Source organism: Scylla paramamosain, chromosome 25 (assembly GCF_035594125.1).
Source record: "Scylla paramamosain isolate STU-SP2022 chromosome 25, ASM3559412v1, whole genome shotgun sequence".
Lineage (NCBI taxonomy): Eukaryota > Metazoa > Arthropoda > Malacostraca > Decapoda > Portunidae > Scylla > Scylla paramamosain.
This window is the reverse complement of record NC_087175.1, coordinates 5,322,501-5,337,085: the sequence shown is the minus strand read 5'-3', so window position 1 is coordinate 5,337,085 and position 14,585 is coordinate 5,322,501. Positions and strand designations below refer to the sequence as shown.

Sequence of the window (14,585 nt, the reverse complement as noted above, 5' to 3'; positions counted from 1 at the left end):
GAATACAGCAGGTAAAGTTTTTAGTGCAGTGTTGAATGAAAAATGATGGATTAAACCGTGCGTAAATTATTTTTCTTTAGTTAGTATTTAAATATTATTTTCTTTGGTGCTGCATTAAAAAGAAAACTATTTTTGCAATAACCAAACCAAAATACTAGAACAGTACGTGTTACATCAGGGTCTTCTTCTGAATCATTTCTGCGCCGCACCTGCATTACTTCCATAAGGTTCTCGTTCAAGTTCCACGGGTTCTTAAGGGTGCTTTTATGGTTCTAGTGAGAGACTAACAAGATTTCAACATCATTAACAGGAAAAACACTCTTGAGAACCCGGCTGATCATTTCTGTGGCCTTTGGAAGTAGTCGTGGTGAGAGAGGAGGCGTTCCGTGACCAGCTTATACTGTTTCAACATGCCAGTATGCAGTAATGTGTTGAAGGGTAAGTATATACCAATCGAAATATGACAATATAAACTACAAACACGCGGCGATGAGGTCATGGGGAGACGGAAGGAGAAGAGTTGTAGGTAATTTACTTATTTTGCGGCCACAGCAGTAAAGGATTGGCAACTCTCTTCACTGTGATATGCAACACTTCGCGGCAATACAAGCAATGTACAACATCTTTAAAACACCTACGAAAAAAAAAGGGAAGTGGATTAAAAGAATAGATTTTTCAAAGTCAAGCCAGTACAGTGTTCAGAATTGACTGTAGGATGCAAAGAAACGTGTGAGTTGTTTTATGGTTCAAGGAAAGGTGTGACAAGTGAAAGTGACTGGGTTAAGAATGATACAACCTTATTCTCATCACAATGCAATCTTTAGTATTTAACAGTCTGTGCATTTTCTGTGGTCGTCTTTCAATGTCCTAAATGTTTAAGGTGCTGCCAGTTTATCTTACTGTTTCATTTATTTTTTCTGCCGCCTTGTTTTCGATATTATCTGACTTTTCTTTACTTTTTTTTTGCTGAATTTTTATTCTTGTTTTACAAAATTTTCTGTCTGTTGTTGCTATCCTTATAACTTATGTATTCAGAAAGAAGGCGATCTTTCTTTTAGACTTTCCAAAATTTCGGAATCAGTCCAGAATCATAACCTTTTAATTTCAAACAATGATTTTTTATGTAAGATTTTTATATATATATATATATATATATATATATATATATATATATATATATATATATATATATATATATATATATATATATATATATATATATATATATATATATATATATATATATATATATATATATATTTTATTTTATTTTATTTATTTATTTATTTATTTATTTTTTTTTATTTATTTTTTTTGTGAGCTGGTGAGTCCACCACAAAGGGATGCACTGATCACTCTTCCTCACTCCCTGAGTCCCGTGAACTGACCACCTCGTTCCCGTGCGTCTCATTCTTGGACAAGACTGCCTGAAGCAGCTTGCCGAAGTCATCCTGGTTTACGCGTGTGTCCACCATCCGGGCCACGCCTGAGAACAACTCTTTCAGATCGCCAGTAGTCAGGAAGAGGCGCCCCTCCGATTTACTGTTTTCTGTCCACGGAAGGTCAACACTGGCCCCGCCTATTGAGCTGTCGTCGCTCGTCACAGCAGCGTCTGCTTCTTCGTCCACTTTTTCCTGTGCAGGGGCTTTCGCTGTGTCATGGGTCGCCTTTGTTGGGTCCCCAACTCCAGTGACTGCTGAAGAGTTCTGGTGGAGCATCTTTGCTAATTCCTCTCCGCTGGGGATTGGTGCCGCGTCTTTCTGGCCTCCTTCAAAACCACTCGATTATGTCTTCTTCATACTTCCGGTCACGGATCCCACAGTCTTGCCAGATCGAGGTGACACCGCCTTGGTCACCAGTCTCGCAATCTTAATGGCTCCTCGCACACTTCTAGTTAATATTTCACTCATTCCCTTGGTCACCAGTCTCGCATTCTTAATGGCTGTTCTTACAGATCTATTAGTTAATATTTCACTGACGGCCTTGGTGACCAGTCTTTTGGTCTTTTTACCTCCTCTCACACACCTTCTTAATATTTCACAGACAGCTTTGGTCAACAATTTCAACACCTTCCTGCCTCCTCTTACAGATCTCGTTAAAAGTTCACTAACTATTTTGGCCTCCAGTCTCACAACCTTTGTGGCTCCCTTCACATATCTAGTTAATATTTCACCGGCTGCCTTGGTCACCAGTCTCATGGTCTTGCTGGCCGCTGTTGAAGGTTCAGCAGACCAATCAGCAAGTGTCTCTTCATTTTCTTTCTCAATAGTTGCGGCTTTCTCATCTGTAATCCTTTCATCATCTTCAGCAGGTGCAGGTTCTTCAATTCCACTCCACTTTCCTTCTTCAATTCGCGTGACTTTTTCAACACCAGTCCAAATTCCTTTACCTTCAGTCTTTTCAATTTCAGTCAAATTTCCACGCTCATGTTCATGTTCATGTTCATGCTCATGCTCATTATCACCACACTTGTCTTCTTCACCTGGGTCACGCTCTTCAGGTTCATTCCACTTTCCTCCTTCACTTTGCTCAGGCTCCTCCTTATCACCTCCTTTTCCTTCTTCAGCTGAGTCATGCTCTTCATTTTCAGAGTATTTGAATTCCTCAGCTGAGTCATGCTCTTCATTTTCATAGTATTTGTCGTCTTCAGCAGGGTCATGCTCTTCATTTTCAGAGTATTTGTCTTCCTCAGCTGGGTCCTGCTCTTCATTTTCAGAGTATTTGTCTTCCTCAGCTGGGTCCTGCTTCTCAGTTTCAGGGAGTTTGTCTTCCCCAGCTGGGTTCTGCTCCTCAGTTTCAGGGAGTTTGTCTTCCTCAGCTGGGTCCTGCTCCTCAGTTTCAGGGGGTTTGTCTTCCCCAGCTGGGTCCTGCTCCTCAGTTTCAGTCCACTTTTCTCCTTCATCAGGCTTTTGCTCTTTTACAGTAGGCAGAAATTCTTTAATTTCTGTACAACTTTCTTTCTTAACAGAGACAAATTCTTCAACTTTAAACGAAATTTCTTCCCCAACAGACAAGACTTCTTCATTTTCATTACAGCTTCTCACAGGAACAGAAACAGTCATATGGATTTTGAGATTTTCCATTTCTTTATACCTGCTTCTGAAAACTTTGCTGACTTTCTGGATAATTGACTTTAAGAACTTTCTCTCTTCTTGGGAAAAATTGTCCTGGGTCACAGATATCGTTTCCTTTCCTTGCTCAATGGCCAAAGTGTTTTCAGTCTTCATTTTATTTCGTTCTTCAGTGTCAGCCCAGATTTCTTCGTCAACAGAGGAAGTCTTCTGAATTTCAGTCCAGTTGTCTTCTGCGACCGGTACAACTTCTTCCATTTGAATGCAATCTTCAGCACATGAAAGCTCTTCTACACCTGTCCAGTTTACTTCTTCAGTCAGCCCTTCAGTTTTAATGCAGTTTTCATCTTCAGTCAGCTCTTCAGTCTCAGTCCAGTTTGCGTCTTCAACCAGCTCTTCAATCGCAGTCCAGTTTGCGTCTTTAAGCAGCTCCTCAGTCTCAGTCCAGTTCTCATGATCGGCAGGTGTCAGCCCTTTAACACCAGGCCAGGTTTCACCTTCAATCAGCCCTTCAGTATCACTCCAGTTTGCGTCTTTAAGCAGCTCTTCAATCTCGGTCCAATATTCATCATCTATCAGCACTTCAATCTCAGTACAATATTCATTTTCAATTAGATTTTCATTGTCAGACCAGTTTCTATCTTCAATCAGCCCTTCAATCACAGTCCAATAGTCATCTTCAGTTAGCTTTTCAATGTCAGACCAGTTTCCATCTTCAATCAGCCCTTCAATCACAGTCCAGTCTCCAACGTCAATCTGGTCTTCAGTCTCAGTCCAGTTTCTATCTTCGGCAGGTTGAGGCTCATCAGGCTCAGAGCAGTTCCCATCTTCACCCAGACCATCAATCTCTGTCCAGTGTCCATCTCGCATCAGCTCTTCAGTCTCAGTGCAGTTCCCATCTCCAGCAGCTTCAGGGTCACGAGTCTCTGTCCAGTTTTCATCATCATGCACTGACTCATCTGTTGCAGTGCTCTTGTCCTCTCCAGCACGTGGGGGCTCTTCAACATCAGTCAAGCTTCCATCTTCAACTGGCCCTTCAACCTCATTCCATTTTCCATCTTCATCATGCACAGACTCATCATTTGCAGTGCTGTTGCCTTCCACAGCAGGTACAGACTCTTCAACTTTAATCCAGTCCTCAGCACGTGCCGTCCCTTCAACATCATTCCAGTTTCCATCATCAGCTTCTTCGTGGTCATTAGTCTCAGTCCAGCTTCCATTTACATCATGCACACACTCGTCCATTTCAGTCATGTTGCCTTCTACAACAGGTACATTTTTTCCCGTTTCAGTGCAACCTTCAGCACATGCCAGCCCTTCAGCATCAGTCCAGTTTCCATCTTCAGGCAGCCTTTCAATCACAGTCCAGTTTCCATCTTCACCCAGCCATGCAATCTTAATCAAGTTTCCATCTTCAGGCAGCCCTTCAATCTCAGTCCAATTTCCATCTTCAGGCAGCCTTTCAATCACATTCCAGTTTCCATCTTCACCCAGCCATTCAATCTTAATCCAGTTTCCATCTCCAGCAGGTGCAGACTCATCAATTTCACTCCTTTTGTCTTCTCCAGTAGGTACAGACTCATCAGATTCAATCTTGTTGTCTTCTCCAGTAAGTGCAGACTCAGGAATTTCAATCCACTCTCCTTCTCTGTCATCTGCAGTGTTCCATATCAGCCCAGTTTTCTTGTCCAGCAGGCACTAGTTCTTCAGTCTGAGTCTTCTGTTCCTCAGCAGTCGTAAGATCTTTAGTCGCAGTCCACTTTTCTTCTTCATAAGGAGCACTTTCTCTCTCTTCATTGTACCCGTGCCTGAAAATATTTTTGGCTCCTTGGATCACGCCCTTAAGCGTCAAGTGTGTCGTCGCCTCGCAAGTATTTTCTGCATTCAGCGCTGTGGAAGCTGTGGTGAAGCCATTATCTTGTGGTGGCGGGCATTTCAGACTTCTCTGGCCATCACTGATCTTCTTACTTGTTTTGCGCATGTGACCGCGATCATACAGACGCATGAGTTCGTCAAATGCTTTTACTCCCATTTCATGCAGCAGCTCTTCAATGTGCGGGTTGTGTTCTGTTGCCGTGACAATTTTCATGAAGGGATCGGAATGCTCATCAGGTTCATCCTGTTTTTCAGTTGAGTGTGTCTCCTCACTATCGTGCTTCAAGTCGGGATCGTCCAAAACTTTTTCTACGAGATCACGAAACTGCTGTACGGCGTTATTGTCGTGCTCTCGTACAACGGTGTGAAGGTTCCATTTGTTCTGGGATTTGTTTTCCCCTTCATTCTGTTTCCGTCCACTGCGCATCTCGTTACGTTCATGCTTAGCGTCGACACCACGAGACCGTTGAGCGTCGCTGCCTCGCAACACGCTGCGAAGCTTTCTTGCGTTCTTGTGTTTCTCTGTGCGCTCTTTCTGTTTTTCTGCTGTAAGCTTCTGTTGACGTGCATGTTCACGGTATGGGCCGGCCAAAAGTTTCTTTTCGAGAGCAAGAATGAATTTTGAGTGAGGATGATCTTCTTGTCCTTTTATTCCGTCCTCAGATTCCTTGTCTGGTTCGTGACGCATTTCGTTGTGGTCTCGTTTTCTCCAGTGGTCACGCTTGTCCCGGAGATGTGTGTTGGCCCTCGCTTTTGTTTCTGTTTTTGCTTCATGTAGGTATTGTTGCCCTTCGTTCTCTGACTTGACCTGATATAGGTCGTACAATCCCACTGAGAAGAAAATCACAAAACATACGAGGGAGAACAAAACAATCCACTTGAACACGCGGCGCATATTGATACCCCCAACGTGTGCAGGAGTCTTGCCCTCCTTCCCTGAGGAGGCTGGAGGCGGGGACTCACTGCCGAAGGCTTTGAACGTCTCGCACATTTCACGATATAATTCTTTCTCTTCGTCTGTACCACTCGACGACGCGTCACTTGATGACGAAGAGGAAGAATATATCGCGTCGTCTCTGCGGCTTCCCTGACGCCTGTACTTCTTGGCGCAGGGGCTTGCTGCCTTGAAGACAGGGCGGCGTGGGTTTGGACGCACACAGCCAGAAGGCGATGCAGGCGATACAATCCGTGCCATCGTTATGGAATGCTATGTATTGCTCACTCTGAAGTGCTGTCTATCTCGCCAGTCGGTGCTGCGGTAGGTATTGAACTATGAATGTGACCAAAATATGAGCGAAACCTGAGCCTGGAGTTAGTAGCAGGATCCCTTTGCCTCCCTTGCTTCCTATTGGTCGCTGCTCCAAATCATGCTTCCGATTGGTCGCTGGTCGAAATTATGCTTCTGACTGGCTGCGAGTCCCTAACAGTAGTGCAGATCTGCAAGGACGTTTTAACTTCACTATTTCAGTGCGCTGCCCTTCCCCGTACTGCCTCGCCTGGTGTGTGGGAGTGAGTGGCGGGGACAAAGATGGAGGTCTTCAGCTTTATTAATAAAAAAAACACTATTTCCACCACGACACTTGTTATTCCATTTCGGTGATCCTAAATAATTACTTTGCAAATGTAGAATTATAAGCAGTAAAATATTTGAACTTCTCCCTCACTCTTGTCTCTCTCAGTTTTGTCTGAAACTAAACTAAACTTTCTAAACCTTCACCCTGCCATGGTACCGAGCCTGGGGCGAAACCATGGCAGCCATATTGTTTACAAAAGTCTAGATAAGCTGAGGTAAGCAGCCGGACCGTTTGGAAAGCCGAGATAAGAAGCCCAAGCATTTAAAAAGCCGAGATAAGCAGCTGGACCGTTTGGAAAGCCGAGATAAGAAGCCGGAACGTTTGAAAAGTCGAAATAAGAGGTAAAAATGTTTGAAAAGCTGAGATAAGAAGCCACAACGCTTGGAAAGCTGAGATAAGAGGCTGGAACATGAGAATACATGAAAAGAAGGGATGCCAGATCTATCGGTAAGTAACGAGGTTGTCTGTTTACCTGTTTAGCACCACAAGGTTCTCGCCCCGCCCACCTTTCTTTCCAACAACATGCCGGCAGGAAAACATTCAAAAGAGATCACCGTGTATGTGCTTCAAATGAAACGCGTACAAGGAAATTTTATAATAAAAAGTGAAAAAAAAAAGATGATCTTGAATCCATCACCCTTCCTCAACTTATTTAGGTGTTAGTGGAAGCTAATAAGGTTTCCAAGGGTGTTTTCATGATGTGGGGAAGAACGGCCATGGAAACACGCCTAGCCACCTTTGTAACCTTCAGAGCACCGCCGCCCTTGGCCACATAGATAACCATCCCGTTTGATAATGTAGAAATCTGATTAATCTCTCACTAGAACCGTAAAAACTCCCTTGAGAATTTGTGTAGCTTGAAGAAGAGGAGTGGAGGTGTGTCGCAGTGTTTCAGAATATGGTGCTGTGCCACTAGCAGAGAAGTGATAAAGAAAGACTGTTGTATTGCACTGTGGCCAGAGTCTTGGTAAGGAAAAGGGTCTAGGATACAAAAATGCAACAAAAGTGTAACAGAAGAGTCACTTACTGGAAAATTGTACATAACGAAGCCTTAATTATCTCTCTCTCTCTCTCTCTCTCTCTCTCTCTCTCTCTCTCTCTCTCTCTCTCTCTCTCTCTCTCTCTCTCTCTTTATTATTATTGTTGTTGTTGTTGTTGTTGTTGTTGTTGTTGTTGTTCCTTTTTATCCATTAATTATCACCAATATTATTTTACTCTGCTACCATTCTGTTATCACTATCACTGTTATTTTTACTTCAGCACAGTTTGAGTTGCTTTTACCAGTTTGTAGCGGCGCCTTATGACCGCAATTTTGAGACCCTTTCCCCTTTTAAGAGCGCTCCTGTAATAATCAAGAAATGAACAACGCTCCCTTTAAAGCTGCATCTCCAGAAGGAAAGGGTTGATAGGGACAACATTTGCCTTCGTGAAATTTATGTATTTTCAAACATCACAACTGACTTTCCTGTGAGACCATGAACAATACGTAGCAGTGTGATAAAAGTGCAATAAGAGTGTAATAAAAAATGTCTGTTGTATATTTTTTTCTAGATATAAATGAAAGGTAAAGTAAAGTGAATCTCAGGCTTTGTTGTTAGTGGTGCACTGCATCTTGGACACACGTGGGTATCTAAAAAAGTTGGGCTGCACAGTTTGGTGATGGCCGCGGCGCACAGTTTGCGAATCACAGCAGTCTAGAGGTTGTGCAATGAGAAGTTCTTTCAATGTTATTTCCTCTCCCCTGCACAGGCCTGCATTCAGAAACGTTCTATTCTCACCACGATCATTGTCGAAGCCCCCGGAAATGATCAGCCGGGTTCTCAAGTGCTTCTCCTGTTAATGATGTAGAAATCTTGTTAATCTCTCAATAGAACCATAGAAAAAAAAACATTCTTAAAAATCCGTGTTACTTCAGTTAGACTTACTTAAACTTTCCGATAATAATCTAGATGCGGCCACAAGTGTTTCACAACATGGCCCACAGACCGACACACACACACACACACACACACACACACACTAACGTAATATGACGCAGTTTTCGTTATACGGCTTCATTTTTCATGTTACGCTCCTTCCTCAAATGAAAACCAAGAGGAACATGAGAGGCTGACACACACACACACACACACACACACACACAGGGGGAAGGCAGGTGTAGGTGCGCCATGGACAGGTGAGTGTGTGAGCTGCAGAGTGAGGCTTCCGGTCAGGCAAAATAAATGAATAAAATGAAATGAAAAAAAAATGAATATGGAAAATCAAGTGGATAGGGAGATATATGAATAAATAAACAGATAAATAAATAAATAAATAAATAAATAAATAAACGATAACGATGCCGATGTCGCCATAACGAAGGGATTTTCATGATAACGAAGCGAGTTTCACGATAACGACGCTGGAATCGGCATAACGAAGCGAGTTTCACGATAACGAAGTTGAAGTAAGATCTCCTTGGCAGCAACGAATCCTTACTCCCCTTACGGCGCCATCCCAGGCCTGCAGGAGTGTGTGGGGACAGTGGCGGTGCAACCCTCCAGCCCCTCATACTGAACAAGAGGTCATCAGGAAGAAAATTTTATCAGCTCTCCAGTCACTGCCAAGGAAGGCGCACTCCTCACCCCAAGAAAGGTCCCTCGCATGGCGGTGTCTGGGGCACGGTGGAGGGCAAGCGCCTCCTCCTTTACATGTAGCTAAGTCCTGAAGGCAGAATTTTGATGAGCCACTAGATAGGAGAAAAAATTGGTTCTCAAATAGAGTGGTAGATGAGTGGAACGGACTCAATAATCATGTAGTTAGTGCTAGGACACTAGAGAGCTTTAAGAGAAGATTAGACAGGTTTATGGATGGGGATAATAGATGGAAATAGGTAGGTATATTTCATACAGGGACTGCCACGTGTAAGCCTGGTCGCTTCTTGCAGCTTCCCTTATTTCTTATGTTCTTATGTTCACTACACACAATTCACCAGACACTGTCAAGAAAGCAGGAGCCCTTATCCTCCCTTCAGGGCCCCTCTGGTGTGTGGTGCGTGGTGCGTAGTGTTCGCTTGTTAACGATGGCCTCTTGTTTGCGGGTGTGAGGGACTGGAGGTGGACGATCATAATATTATCTGAGTGAGGAGGCAAAGGAGGAGCGGGACTTGCTGCCTGATCCCCGCCCTGGGCCCCGGGTGGAGCCAGACAGCCAGACAGCCACCCTCCCCTCCTCCTCCGGAACAAATTTTGGTTGGTAAGTTTCCGAAATGACATTTAATTTTGCATTGAATTATACATCATCGTCAGTACTTGAAAAAGGAGTTTGGTTGACGCGTGTGAGAAAATTGGTTCATCAGTGAGGCGACGCGAGGGGGACCTTGCACCCGAGTGCCCTGCGTGAACTGTCTCCCAGAGTGCCAATGATTTATTTAGGGTAATGGCTTCAGCTCGTTTGCAGAACGTATTTGAGGCAAGTTAGAAAGAAATAAAACTTAAATAATATTATATCTTATTTTTAGATACAGTCACCGCATAACACTTACTGATGACTTGCTGGAATCGCCGGGAGCCTGGACAACCACTGCACTCTGCATGGCGGAAACTGTCTGTACTTGGGGCGTGACTCAGCGACGACGCAACAATGAGTACTGAATCAAGACTACACGAACCACCTAACGCGTCTCAGCTCAGCAAGTGTGCTATATTTTGCCTCACTAACAACAACACGCCGCTCAACATGCCAACAAGTGCACTGTATTCCACGCCGCCATGACACCCCTCTCCTCTGTAGCACGGAGACTGGCTCACGCACCACCCCAAGAAGCTAATTGTGCAATATAAGAGAGCGATGATGTGTTTGCTGGGAGTCAGGACAGACACAGGTCCGGAGCTGTGCCTGGTGGACGCCGGACTCCCGCCCCTGCAGGATGTGACGACGAGGAAGAGAAGCAGTTTTATAGAATCTAAACTGCATGAAGTGATGAAGACGAGCCTTTGCTGGTGGATGAAATGTGAAGAGAAGCGAACACCCCAGGCTACAGCTTCCCGTAACAGTCACTGCAGCCTCATTATAATGTAAATCTACTACACGAGGCCATTACGACCATTACAGGACCAAGCCTCTACTGAAAGTTTAAGGGGCCGTGTCCTATCGGCGTGTGAGAGAGAGAGAGAGAGAGAGAGAGAGAGAGAGAGAGAGAGAGAGAGAGAGAGACAAAAAGACAGAACTGCTGGTTGGATGGGTGATTACTCTTCGATCACAGTTAAATATCACATCAACGTCGCGAGTAGATGAGTCTATCATGACAACACCTAGTCTCGCTACCAGTGCCTGTAAATTTTAGCTAAGTTTACCATAAATTTACTCTTATAATTGCCTTCATTATCCATATAAGACACCAAAGCATATTTTCGCCAATTAGGTCGGGGTCTCAAACATCCACTGGCAAAACAACATCCTTGTCCGACACTTTGTTAAGATTTTATTGGCGAAAAACAACAGGACACCTTTAGTGAATCTGGTGTGTGGTAAACTGACGTGAGTTGCGAAGGAGACGTGGGGCTGAATGATGAGCGGTGGCCAGACGTGCTGCGGCATCTGCCCTCTCATTACCGGGGCGTCCACGTGCCCAGGGGAGTGCTGAGGTATTTGTTAGCTTTAAAAGATTAGACAAATTTATGGATGACAGGGAGAAATACGTTGGTTGCTTCACACAGGCACTGCCACGTGTTGGCCTGATGGCTTCTTGCAGCTTCTCTTATTTTTGTTATATTCGAATGTTCTTATGATCTCCCCACCTCGCCTTCCCTCCTGTGCTCCCCTTTACCACAACACACCTGTATGAATTACGTATAGAGATAAAATGCATCTTACATAATTCACGGTAAAAAAAAACAAAAAAAACAGGGAACGAGAAGATAAAGAGATAATAAGGTTAGATACAATACATATTTTTCTCTACCTGAGCATAAAGGGAGGATGGCAGGCTACGCAATCCTCCTTTGTTGTACTTGAATATACAACAATAGATAAATATAAACGAATATAAATATAAACGAATAAATAAATAAAGTTTGGTGCCGGAAAAGTTAAACGCCGAATCTTATCACAGCAAATTATAGCGAATAAATATGTTACATAAATCGCAGTACTAAAAATTAAATTGAAAGAAGGTAAGGAAGATAACGATATAAGTGTGCACTATGAAGTTTGGCTCCGAAAAAGTTAGACGCCGAACTGAAAAAAAAGTGAAAAACCATGAAAGAAAAACAAGTTACAGAATCCACAATACTAAAAAAAAGAGAAACAAAAAACAAAGATGTAGAAGATAAGAAAGATAACGATAATAATGATAAACAGTGGCGAAATAGTTAAAGGCCGAATTCCACCTCAGCCAGGCATAACAAAATAAGGCTTGCAGGAGAAAAGAAACGGAGAGAGCGAGAAAACCATTGAAAAACACAACCCATCAAGCCGCCATTGCAAAGACTACAGCCCAAATCTACATTAATATCTACGAACAATCTATTTCTGCGTTTACATTTACGAGTACATCTATCTCTGTCTATATCTCCCGCCATGGCAGCCCAAGCAATGACCGGCGCACAAAATTTCAGTCGTTTTGTGCACTGGGGGAGGAATATCGTGGCCGTGGGCAGGAATTACAAGTAAGCACAGGTGTTTGGGTGTCTGGAGTTATATTTTGTTAGTCTTATCCATGTTGTCAGTGCTCTAGACTTGCACAAAACCTCATTCTTTTAAATTCAGGTGTTTTTCGTCATTTATTTATCAATATTGTGGTCATGGGCAGGAAATTCAGGTGAGCGCAGGTGACTGGGTTTATGTTTGTTAGTCTCATTCATGTTGTCAGTGATCTAAACATTCACAAAATCGCATCCTTTTAATTTTAGACAGTTTCTCATTTATTTATTTGTTTATTTTGTTTGTTTATGTATTCGCTTTGAAATCATAAGTTTGGTTTAAGACAGCCCCGTCTCTCTCTGCATTATGTAATTTTCCTTAATGCCACGCCCTAACTGCCCCATAACAAGCAATCTAATGGCAAAATATTTATGCATATATTAAAAACCAGTAAGCATTAATCCTAACTCAAAACCCCATGGACCTTGTAAACTGTTAATAGTTCAATATTGATGAGATTGTTTGACTTGCTCTTTCTTAATTTGGCTTACTGACCATTGTGGCATTTTCTATTTCTTTATGTTGTTGTTTCAGAGACCATTGCAAGGAGCTGGGCAATGCTGTCCCCACCAAGCCCATGCTGTTTATGAAGCCCCCATCAACCTACCTGGAGGAGGGGGCTGGACCCATCCTGGTGAGGGGCACAGAGAGAGAGAGAGAGAGAGAGAGAGAGAGAGAGAGAGAGAGAGAGAAGAGAGAGAGAGAGAGAGAGAGAGAGAGAGAGAGAGAGAGATCCTTACTTCCATTTCTACACTCACATCTCACAAATACATCATCTCACAATTAATATAACAGATCAACTCAACACACACACACACACACACACACACACACACACACACACACACACACACACACACACACACACACACACACACACACACACACACACACATAGAATGAACTCAGCAAAGATGTTGTCAATTCTGTAACTCTATGCTTTTATTCTTTTAAGACTAAACTGGATAGATATAGAGACGGGATACTATGAGATTACTCCCCTCCCATAAACCACAACTAGGTAAATACACACACACACACACACACACACACACACACACACACACACACACACACACACACACACACACAAAGCTAACACTCAGCCCCCCCCACAGATCCCAAGAGGCTGTCAAGACTTCCACCATGAAATAGAACTCGGCATTGTGATCGGAGAAACCTGCCGAGATGTGCCAGAAAGTGAGGTGCTTGGCAGAGTCGCTGGCTACGCCCTGACGCTCGACATGACAGCTAGGGACTTCCAGGAGGAGGCCAAGAAGAAGGGCAACCCCTGGACCCTGGCTAAGTGCTTTGACACGGCCCTCCCAGTCTCCAGGTTCATCACGAAGGAGGAACTGAAGGACCCAAGTGATGTCAGGATTTGGTGCAAGGTGAGGAGCTGTCTGGTTATGTTGTTGGTTGGTTCGTTTGGGGTCTGGTGGCTTGGTTTGTTTGTTGTGTTGGTGAAAGAGAGGGTGTGTGTTTTGTTGTGTTGGTTTGTGTTTTCTTTGTTTTGGTTTGTGTGACTTGCTTTGTTGTGTTGGTTCTGTATTGTGTTATGTTGTGTTTTTGTTTATTTTATTTATTTATTTTATTTATTTATTTATTTATTTATTCATTTATATTTCATACAGTACATCCTGTTGTTATTATATTGTGTGGTTCTGTTAAGTTGACCCTGATGAAGTTTACATGCAGTTTCTTGGACAAAGTTTGTTGCATTAATTCTATATTGCATTCGGTGTACAGCAAACCCAAGTTGTGTTTCCCCGTACAGTTAAGGCTTCACACAGCAAACTACTTGGGGATGAAGTTGCATAATTTCGTCATATCTGAAAACCCGCACCACCCGGCAGTTGTTACAGTGAGGCCTTGTAGCATCCTGAGGCCACTGTACATAGTCATTTAGTAATACTCATTCAGATGGCAGCAGTTGACTTTTTTGCTGCATTCAGTGAAAATTAGTGTGCTGAATATAATAGTTGTTCAGGAGACTCACAGGATTCGCTTCAACAACCAGTAGGTCACTAAATGCAGGAGTGTTTGAGAGTTTGAGGAGCTTAAAACATTCATGTCATCCATACCAGCTTAATGAGGGCTTACTGTGCTCTCACTGATTATGTTAACCCTTTGACTGACACTTGATACACCTTTCCCTAATCACCAATCACTCTGAGACGCCTTCACTTGCTCCACAGCCACGTCCAATCTTTGAACTGGGAAGAAATTGCAAAATGTATTCTTTATTTATTGCTGACTTTCCTGTAGATGCTTATAAAGACTTAATGCATTGCTTCTGGTGCTGCTAATTGTTTGGTGTGGCAGTGAAAGGGTTAAAGTGATTTTGCCACCTTAGCACATGGAAATATGGCAACACTGGCTG

At 43.2% G+C, this 14,585-nt stretch overlaps 1 protein-coding gene across 1 annotated transcript in view; it reads left to right on the top strand.

Annotated features, from left to right (window-relative positions):
* Positions 1 to 10,704: 10,704 nt before the first annotated feature.
* Positions 10,705 to 14,585, top strand: part of LOC135113153 (acylpyruvase FAHD1, mitochondrial-like) — a 4,843-nt gene continuing 962 nt past the window's right edge. The window contains 3 exon segments of the mRNA XM_064028229.1: positions 10,705 to 12,168; positions 12,737 to 12,836; positions 13,321 to 13,593. Coding sequence (XP_063884299.1) covers positions 12,080 to 12,168; positions 12,737 to 12,836; positions 13,321 to 13,593 — 462 coding nt within the window. The 5' untranslated portion in view covers positions 10,705 to 12,079.